We start from the raw sequence: 12,213 nt of genomic DNA, 5'->3' as shown, positions 1-12,213 counted from the left end.
CCCTTTATACTCTCTCCTGCCCTTCATACTCTCTCATGCTCTTCATTCTCTCTCCTGCTCTTCATTCTCTCTCCTGCCCTTTATACTCTCTCCTGCCCTTCATTCTCTCTCCTGCCCTTTATACTCTCTCCTGCCCTTCATTCTCTCTCCTGCTCTTCATTCTCTCTCCTGCCCTTCATTCTCTCTCCTGCCCTTCATTCTCTCTCCTGCCCTTTATACTCTCTCTTTCCCTTCATATTTTTTCTTACCCTTTATACTCTCTCCTGCCCTTCATTCTCTCTCATGCTCTTCATTCTCTCTCCTGCTCTTCATTCTCTCTCCTGCCCTTCATACTCTCTCCTGCTCTTCATTCTCTCTCCTGCCCTTTATACTCTCTCATGCTCTTCATTCTCTCTCCTGCTCTTCATTCTCTCTCCTGCCCTTTATACTCTCTCATGCTCTTCATTCTCTCTCCTGCCCTTCATTCTCTCTCCTGCTCTTCATTCTCTCTCCTGCCCTTCATACTCTCTCCTGCTCTTCATTCTCTCTCCTGCCCTTCATACTCTCTCCTGCTCTTCATTCTCTCTCCTGCCCTTTATACTCTCTCCTGCCCTTCATTCTCTCTCCTGCTCTTCATTCTCTCTCCTGCCCTTTATACTCTCTCCTGCCCTTCATTCTCTCTCCTGCTCTTCATTCTCTCTCCTGCCCTTTATACTCTCTCCTGCCCTTCATTCTCTCTCCTGCTCTTCATTCTCTCTCCTGCCCTTTATACTCTCTCCTGCCCTTCATACTCTCTCCTGCTCTTCATTCTCTCTCCTGCCCTTCATACTCTCTCCTGCTCTTCATTCTCTCTCCTGCCCTTTATACTCTCTCCTGCCCTTCATTCTCTCTCCTGCTCTTCATTCTCTCTCCTGCCCTTTATACTCTCTCCTGCCCTTTATACTCTCTCTTTCCCTTCATATTTTTTCTTACCCTTTATACTCTCTCCTGCTCTTCATATTCTCTCCTCCCATCATATTCTCTCTTACCCTTCCTCACACTCTTCCCTGCCCTCCATACACTCTCCTGCTCTTCATGGTCTCTCTTTCCCTTCATATTCTTTCTTACACTTTATACTCTCTCCTGCCCTTCATACTCTCTCCTGCCCTTCATACCCTCTCTTACCCTTCCTCACACTCTCTTGACAAATCTGCTAATAATATTATTATTAATGATATTGTTGTTATGATTATTATTAGGCAGCTTCTATGTAGTGCTCTGTGGCTTCTTCCCTTTTCTCTCCTCTCACTTTTCTCTTTCCTTCCTTCTCTTTCCTCATTCCTTCACTCTCTCTCTTCTCTCTCACTTCCCTCCTCCTCCTCTCTCCTCCGCCCTTTTCGTCACATTTCTGGGGGCGGATAGAGGAAATGGGACAGACCTAAAGCTTAAGGATTCAGGATACCGAGACTGAGTCATTCATTCCTGTACAGGGAGACAGTCAGAGGGGGGAAAGGGAGAGTGCAGGCAGGAGGGCAGAGACTGAGGGCAAAGAGACTACAGAGGACGAGGAGGAGAAGAAGAGGCATAAAGAAAGAGAGAGAGGGATAAAGAGAGTATAGGATAGATAGAGGGATAAAGAGAGAGAGGGATAAAGAGACAGAGGGATAAAGAGACAGAGGGGGGTCAGTGACTCATTCATTCCTCCAGACAGTCAGAGACAGGCAGACAGCACAGAGCTCAGTGCCAGGACTTAGGAAAGTGACTCATTCATTCCTTGGAGGAAAGTGAGGGAATGAGGAGAGGGAGAGACCGCTGGCACCGGTAAGTGGTCACCCATCTCTACACGTGGCAAGTGAGCAGCGGAGCAAGGGCCACCCGGGCAACAACTGAGGGGCCACAGACCCTGCGGAGATGATGAGAGTCTGCCACCTGCTGCAGCCCCTGCTTATTCTTCTTCTGATGAGAATGAGCATGGGGGAGTTCACAGGTAAGACCTATGGGGGGTCTACAGCGGGGGTTGGGGGTCTGCCACAGGGGGATAATATTTATATGGCACCAACATGTAGCACTAACTACTAACCTACTAACTATAACATGTACCAACTATAACATGTACTGTCTATAACATGTACCAACTATAACATGTACCAACTATAACATGTACTAACTATAACATGTACTGACTATAACATGTACCAACTATAACATGTACCAACTATAACATGTACCAACTATAATATGTACCAACTATAACATGTACCAACTATAACATGTACCCACTATAACATGTACTAACTATAACATGTACTGACTATAACATGTACCAACTATAACATGTACCAACTATAACATGTACCAACTATAACATGTACTAACTATAACATGTACTGACTATAACATGTACCAACTATAACATGTACCAACTATAACATGTACTAACTATAACATGTACCAACTATAACATGTACTGTCTATAACATGTACCAACTATAACATGTACCAACTATAACATGTACCAACTATAACATGTACCAACTATAATATGTACCAACTATAACATGTACCAACTATAACATGTACCCACTATAACATGTACCCACTATAACATGTACCCACTATAACATGTACCAACTATAACATGTACCAACTATAACATGTACCCACTATAACATGTACCCACTATAACATGTACCAACTATAACATGTACCCACTATAACATGTACCCACTATAACATGTACCAACTATAACATGTACCCACTATAACATGTACCAACTATAACATGTACCAACTATAACATGTACTGTCTATAATATGTACCAACTATAACATGTACCAACTATAACATGTACCAACTATAACATGTACCCACTATAACATGTACCAACTATAACATGTACCCACTATAACATGTACCAACTATAACATGTACCAACTATAACATGTACTGTCTATAATATGTACCAACTATAACATGTACCCACTATAACATGTACCAACTATAACATGTACCAACTATAACATGTACTGTCTATAACATGTACCAACTATAACATGTACTGTCTATAACATGTACCAACTATAACATGTACCAACTATAACATGTACCCACTATAACATGTACCAACTATAACATGTACCCACTATAACATGTACCAACTATAACATGTACCAACTATAACATGTACTGTCTATAATATGTACTAACTATAACATGTACCAACTATCACATGTACCAACTATAATATGTACCAACTATAACATGTACCAACTATAACATGTACCCACTATAACATGTACCCACTATAACATGTACCAACTATAACATGTACCAACTATAACATGTACCCACTATAACATGTACCCACTATAACATGTACCAACTATAACATGTACCAACTATAACATGTACTGTCTATAATATGTACTAACTATAACATGTACCAACTATCACATGTACCAACTATAATATGTACCAACTATAACATGTACCAACTATAACATGTACCAACTATAACATGTACCCACTATAACATGTACCAACTATAACATGTACCAACTATCACATGTACCAACTATAATATGTACTGTCTATAACATGTACCAACTATAACATGTACCAACTATAACATGTACCAACTATAACATGTACTGTCTATAACATGTACCAACTATAATATGTACCAACTATAACATGTACCAACTATAACATGTACCAACTATAACATGTACCAACTATAACATGTACTGTCTATAACATGTACCAACTATAATATGTACCAACTATAACATGTACCAACTATAACATGTACCAACTATAACATGTACCAACTATAACATGTACTGTCTATAATATGTACTAACTATAACATGTACCAACTATCACATGTACCAACTATAATATGTACTGTCTATAACATGTACCAACTATAATATGTACCAACTATAACATGTACCAACTATAACATGTACCAACTATAACATGTACCCACTATAACATGTACCAACTATAACATGTACCAACTATCACATGTACCAACTATAATATGTACTGTCTATAACATGTACCAACTATAACATGTACCAACTATAACCTGTACCAACTATAACATGTACTAACTATAACATGTACCAACTATAACATGTACCAACTATAACATGTACTGTCTATAATATGTACCAACTATAACATGTACCAACTATAACATGTACCAACTATAACATGTACCAACTATAACATGTACCAACTATAACATGTACTGTCTATAATATGTACCAACTATAACATGTACTAACTATAACATGTACCAACTATAACATGTACTGTCTATAACATGTACCAACTATAACATGTACTGTCTATAATATGTACTAACTATAACATGTACTAACTATAACATGTACCAACTATAACATGTACCAACTATCACATGTACCAACTATAATATGTACTGTCTATAACATGTACCAACTATAACATGTACCAACTATAACCTGTACCAACTATAACATGTACCAACTATAACATGTACTGTCTATAATATGTACCAACTATAACATGTACCAACTATAACATGTACCAACTATAACATGTACCAACTATAACATGTACCAACTATAACATGTACTGTCTATAATATGTACCAACTATAACATGTACTAACTATAACATGTACCAACTATAACATGTACTGTCTATAACATGTACCAACTATAACATGTACTGTCTATAATATGTACCAACTATAACATGTACCAACTATAACATGTACCAACTATAACATGTACCAACTATAACATGTACCAACTATAACATGTACTGTCTATAATATGTACCAACTATAACATGTACTAACTATAACATGTACCAACTATAACATGTACTGTCTATAACATGTACCAACTATAACATGTACTGTCTATAATATGTACTAACTATAACATGTACTAACTATAACATGTACCAACTATAACATGTACCAACTATCACATGTACCAACTATAATATGTACTGTCTATAACATGTACCAACTATAACATGTACCAACTATAACCTGTACCAACTATAACATGTACCAACTATAACATGTACTGTCTATAATATGTACCAACTATAACATGTACCAACTATAACATGTACCAACTATAACATGTACCAACTATAACATGTACCAACTATAACATGTACTGTCTATAATATGTACCAACTATAACATGTACCAACTATAACATGTACCAACTATAACATGTACCAACTATAACATGTACCAACTATAACATGTACTGTCTATAATATGTACCAACTATAACATGTACTAACTATAACATGTACCAACTATAACATGTACTGTCTATAACATGTACCAACTATAACATGTACTGTCTATAATATGTACTAACTATAACATGTACTAACTATAACATGTACCAACTATAACATGTACCAACTATAACATGTACCAACTATAACATCTACTACAGTGTTTCCCAACCAGGGAGCCTGCAGCTGTTGCAAAACTACAACTCCCAGCATGCCCGGACAGCTAACAGCTGTCCGGGCATGCTGGGAGTTGTAGTTTTGCAACAGCTGGAGGCACCCTTGTTGAGAAAACACTGATCTACTAACTATAACATGTAAAATGATGTGACAATCTCATACAGGTAGCAGTAGGGGGGGTGATAGGTGGCCCTGCTATGTGTACACAGCTCCCTGCAGGGACAACTATTATCTGCTACCAGGAAACTGACACTAAATATCAGAATAGGAAAGTGCAGAATGTTGCAATCCCAGTGATGTCATCCTGACGGCGAATGTGTAAACTGAGGCAACTCTGCTACATATAGCGGGGGCGGGGGTCAAGATCAAGGGGGAGGGGCGGGGGGGGGGGGTCAAGATGAAGGGGGAGGGGCGCTATAAGGAATTGAGTAATAAATGGCAGGGAGGTTGGAGCACAGCTTCATATACATGTGCTTACGATTAGAGTCCATCACTGGTGGCCCACAGTACTTACCTGCAGTCCTATGTAACCACAGATAACAGTGATAACTCTCTGAGTACAGATAATGTATAGATGTGATCTGCAGTCCTATGTAACACCACAGATAACACAGTGATAACTCTCTGAGTACAGATAATGTATAGATGTGACCTGCAGTCCTATGTAACACCACAGATAACAGTGATAACTCTCTGAGTACAGATAATGTATAGATGTGACCTGCAGTCCTATGTAACACCACAGATAACAGTGATATCTCTCTGAGTACAGATAATGTATAGATGTGACCTGCAGTCCTATGTAACACCACAGATAACACAGTGATAACTCTCTGAGTACAGATAATGTATAGATGTGACCTGCAGTCCTATGTAACACCACAGATAACAGTGATATCTCTCTGAGTACAGATAATGTATAGATGTGACCTGCAGTCCTATGTAACACTACAGATAACACAGTGATAACTCTCTGAGTACAGATAATGTATAGATGTGACCTGCAGTCCTATGTAACACCACAGATAACACAGTGATAACTCTCTGAGTACAGATAATGTATAGATGTGACCTGCAGTCCTATGTAACACCACAGATAACACAGTGATAACTCTCTGAGTACAGATAATGTATAGATGTGACCTGCAGTCCTATGTAACACCACAGATAACACAGTGATAACTCTCTGAGTACAGATAATGTATAGATGTGACCTGCAGTCCTATGTAACACCACAGATAACAGTGATATCTCTCTGAGTACAGATAATGTATAGATGTGACCTGCAGTCCTATGTAACACCACAGATAACACAGTGATAACTCTCTGAGTACAGATAATGTAGTAGATGTGACCTGCAGTCCTATGTAACACCACAGATAACACAGTGATATCTCTCTGAGTACAGATAATGTATAGATGTGACCTGCAGTCCTATGTAACACCACAGATAACACAGTGATAACTCTCTGAGTACAGATAATGTACAGATGTGACCTGCAGTCCTATGTAACACCACAGATAACAGTGATAACTCTCTGAGTACAGATAATGTATAGATGTGACCTGCAGTCCTATGTAACACCACAGATAACAGTGATAACTCTCTGAGTACAGATAATGTATAGATGTGACCTGCAGTCCTATGTAACACCACAGATAACACAGTGATATCTCTCTGAGTACAGATAATGTATAGATGTGACCTGCAGTCCTATGTAACACCACAGATAACACAGTGATAACTCTCTGAGTACAGATAATGTATAGATGTGACCTGCAGTCCTATGTAACACCACAGATAACAGTGATATCTCTCTGAGTACAGATAATGTATAGATGTGACCTGCAGTCCTATGTAACACTACAGATAACACAGTGATAACTCTCTGAGTACAGATAATGTATAGATGTGACCTGCAGTCCTATGTAACACCACAGATAACACAGTGATAACTCTCTGAGTACAGATAATGTATAGATGTGACCTGCAGTCCTATGTAACACCACAGATAACACAGTGATAACTCTCTGAGTACAGATAATGTATAGATGTGACCTGCAGTCCTATGTAACACCACAGATAACACAGTGATAACTCTCTGAGTACAGATAATGTATAGATGTGACCTGCAGTCCTATGTAACACCACAGATAACAGTGATATCTCTCTGAGTACAGATAATGTATAGATGTGACCTGCAGTCCTATGTAACACCACAGATAACACAGTGATAACTCTCTGAGTACAGATAATGTAGTAGATGTGACCTGCAGTCCTATGTAACACCACAGATAACACAGTGATATCTCTCTGAGTACAGATAATGTATAGATGTGACCTGCAGTCCTATGTAACACCACAGATAACACAGTGATAACTCTCTGAGTACAGATAATGTACAGATGTGACCTGCAGTCCTATGTAACACTACAGATAACACAGTGATAACTCTCTGAGTACAGATAATGTATAGATGTGACCTGCAGTCCTATGTAACACCACAGATAACACAGTGATAACTCTCTGAGTACAGATAATGTATAGATGTGACCTGCAGTCCTATGTAACACCACAGATAACACTGTGATAACTCTCTGAGTACAGATAATGTATAGATGTGACCTGCAGTCCTATGTAACACCACAGATAACACAGCGATAACTCTCTGAGTACAGATAATGTATAGATGTGACCTGCAGTCCTATGTAACCACAGATAACAGTGATAACTCTCTGAGTACAGATAATGTATAGATGTGACCTGCAGTCCTATGTAACACTACAGATAACACAGTGATAACTCTCTGAGTACAGATAATGTATAGATGTGACCTGCAGTCCTATGTAACACCACAGATAACAGTGATATCTCTCTGAGTACAGATAATGTATAGATGTGACCTGCAGTCCTATGTAACACCACAGATAACACAGTGATAACTCTCTGAGTACAGATAATGAATAGATGTGACCTGCAGTCCTATGTAACACCACAGATAACACAGTGATAACTCTCTGAGTACAGATAATGTATAGATGTGACCTGCAGTCCTATGTAACACCACAGATAACACAGTGATATCTCTCTGAGTACAGATAATGTATAGATGTGACCTGCAGTCCTATGTAACACCACAGATAACATAGTGATAACTCTCTGAGTACAGATAATGTATAGATGTGACCTGCAGTCCTATGTAACACCCCAGATAACAGTGATAACTCTCTGAGTACAGATAATGTATAGATGTGACCTGCAGTCCTATGTAACACCACAGATAACACAGTGATAACTCTCTGAGTACAGATAATGTAGATGTGACCTGCAGTCCTATGTAACACCACAGATAACAGTGATAACTCTCTGAGTACAGATAATGTATAGATGTGACCTGCAGTCCTATGTAACACCACAGATAACACAGTGATAACTCTCTGAGTACAGATAATGTATAGATGTGACCTGCAGTCCTATGTAACACCACAGATAACACAGTGATAACTCTCTGAGTACAGATAATGTATAGATGTGACCTGCAGTCCTATGTAACACCACAGATAACAGTGATATCTCTCTGATTACAGATAATGTATAGATGTGACCTGCAGTCCTATGTAACACCACAGATAACACAGTGATAACTCTCTGAGTACAGATAATGTATAGATGTGACCTGCAGTCCTATGTAACACCACAGATAACAGTGATAACTCTCTCAGTACAGATAATGTAGTAGATGTGACCTGCAGTCCTATGTAACACCACAGATAACACAGTGATAACTCTCTGAGTACAGATAATGTATAGATGTGACCTGCAGTCCTATGTAACACCACAGATAACAGTGATATCTCTCTGAGTACAGATAATGTATAGATGTGACCTGCAGTCCTATGTAACACCACAGATAACACAGTGATAACTCTCTGAGTACAGATAATGTATAGATGTGACCTGCAGTCCTATGTAACACCACAGATAACAGTGATAACTCTCTGAGTACAGATAATGTATAGATGTGACCTGCAGTCCTATGTAACACCACAGATAACAGTGATAACTCTCTGAGTACAGATAATGTATAGATGTGACCTGCAGTCCTATGTAACACCACAGATAACAGTGATAACTCTATGAGTACAGATAATGTATAGATGTGACCTGCAGTCCTATGTAACACCACAGATAACACAGTGATAACTCTCTGAGTACAGATAATGTATAGATGTCACCTGCAGTCCTATGTAACACCACAGATAACACAGTGATAACTCTCTGAGTACAGATAATGTAGTAGATGTGACCTGCAGTCCTATGTAACACCACAGATAACACAGTGATAACTCTCTGAGTACAGATAATGTATAGATGTGACCTGCAGTCCTATGTAACACCACAGATAACACAGTGATAACTCTCTGAGTACAGATAATGTATAGATGTGACCTGCAGTCCTATGTAACACCACAGATAACACAGTGATAACTCTCTGAGTACAGATAATGTATAGATGTGACCTGCAGTCCTATGTAACACCACAGATAACAGTGATAACTCTCTGAGTACAGATAATGTATAGATGTGACCTGCAGTCCTATGTAACACTACAGATAACACAGTGATAACTCTCTGAGTACAGATAATGTATAGATGTGACCTGCAGTCCTATGTAACACCACAGATAACACAGTGATAACTCTCTGAGTACAGATAATGTATAGATGTGACCTGCAGTCCTATGTAACACCACAGATAACAGTGATAACTCTCTGAGTACAGATAATGTATAGATGTGACCTGCAGTCCTATGTAACACCACAGATAACAGTGATAACTCTCTGAGTACAGATAATGTATAGATGTGACCTGCAGTCCTATGTAACACCACAGATAACACAGTGATAACTCTCTGAGTACAGATAATGTATAGATGTGACCTGCAGTCCTATGTAACACCACAGATAACAGTGATAACTCTCTGAGTACAGATAATGTATAGATGTGACCTGCAGTCCTATGTAACACCACAGATAACACAGTGATAACTCTCTGAGTATAGATAATGTATAGATGTGACCTGCAGTCCTATGTAACACCACAGATAACACAGTGATAACTCTCTGAGTACAGATAATGTAGTAGATGTGACCTGCAGTCCTATGTAACACCACAGATAACACAGTGATAACTCTCTGAGTACAGATAATGTATAGATGTGACCTGCAGTCCTATGTAACACCACAGATAACAGTGATAACTCTCTGAGTACAGATAATGTATAGATGTGACCTGCAGTCCTATGTAACACCACAGATAACAGTGATAACTCTCTGAGTACAGATAATGTAGTAGATGTGACCTGCAGTCCTATGTAACACCACAGATAACACAGTGATAACTCTCTGAGTACAGATAATGTATAGATGTGACCTGCAGTCCTATGTAACACCACAGATAACAGTGATAACTCTATGAGTACAGATAATGTATAGATGTGACCTGCAGTCCTATGTAACACTACAGATAACACAGTGATAACTCTCTGAGTATAGATAATGTATAGATGTGACCTGCAGTCCTATGTAACACCACAGATAACACAGTGATAACTCTCTGAGTACAGATAATGTATAGATGTGACCTGCAGTCCTATGTAACACCACAGATAACACAGTGATAACTCTCTGAGTACAGATAATGTAGTAGATGTGACCTGCAGTCCTATGTAACACCACAGATAACACAGCGATAACTCTCTGAGTACAGATAATGTAGTAGATGTGACCTGCAGTCCTATGTAACACCACAGATAACAGTGATAACTCTCTGAGTACAGATAATGTATAGATGTGACCTGCAGTCCTATGTAACACCACAGATAACAGTGATAACTCTCTGAGTACAGATAATGTATAGATGTGACCTGCAGTCCTATGTAACACCACAGATAACACAGTGATAACTCTCTGAGTACAGATAATGTATAGATGTGACCTGCAGTCCTATGTAACACCACAGATAACACAGTGATAACTCTCTGAGTACAGATAATGTATAGATGTGACCTGCAGTCCTATGTAACACCACAGATAACACAGTGATAACTCTCTGAGTACAGATAATGTAGTAGATGAGACCTGCAGTCCTATGTAACACCACAGATAACAGTGATAACTCTCTGAGTACAGATAATGTATAGATGTGACCTGCAGTCCTATGTAACACCACAGATAACACAGTGATAACTCTCTGAGTACAGATAATGTATAGATGTGACCTGCAGTCCTATGTAACACCACAGATAACAGTGATAACTCTCTGAGTACAGATAATGTATAGATGTGACCTGCAGTCCTATGTAACACCACAGATAACAGTGATAACTCTCTGAGTACAGATAATGTATAGATGTGACCTGCAGTCCTATGTAACACCACAGATAACAGTGATAACTCTCTGAGTACAGATAATGTATAGATGTGACCTGCAGTCCTATGTAACACCACAGATAACACAGTGATAACTCTCTGAGTACAGATAATGTATAGATGTCACCTGCAGTCCTATGTAACACCACAGATAACAGTGATATCTCTGAGTACAGATAATGTATAGATGTGACCTGCAGTCCTATGTAACACCACAGATAACACAGTGATAACTCTCTGAGTACAGATAATGTATAGATGTGACCTGCAGTCCTATGTAACACCACAGATAACAGTGATAACTCCCTGAGTATAGATAATGTATA

General features: G+C 38.9%; 1 protein-coding gene across 1 annotated transcript in view; it reads left to right on the top strand.

Annotated features, from left to right (window-relative positions):
• The first annotated feature begins 1,426 nt into the window (after positions 1-1,426).
• The window catches only part of TNFRSF12A (TNF receptor superfamily member 12A), a 63,538-nt gene continuing 52,751 nt past the window's right edge, over positions 1,427-12,213 (top strand). Inside the window, exon 1 of the mRNA XM_056554633.1 lies at positions 1,427-1,945. Coding sequence (XP_056410608.1) covers positions 1,870-1,945 — 76 coding nt within the window. The 5' untranslated portion in view covers positions 1,427-1,869. The remainder of the gene's footprint in view (positions 1,946-12,213) is intronic.

Source organism: Hyla sarda, unplaced genomic scaffold (assembly GCF_029499605.1).
Source record: "Hyla sarda isolate aHylSar1 unplaced genomic scaffold, aHylSar1.hap1 scaffold_815, whole genome shotgun sequence".
Lineage (NCBI taxonomy): Eukaryota > Metazoa > Chordata > Amphibia > Anura > Hylidae > Hyla > Hyla sarda.
Note: the sequence above shows the minus strand (reverse complement) of the source record. Positions and strands in the feature narration are given on the sequence as shown.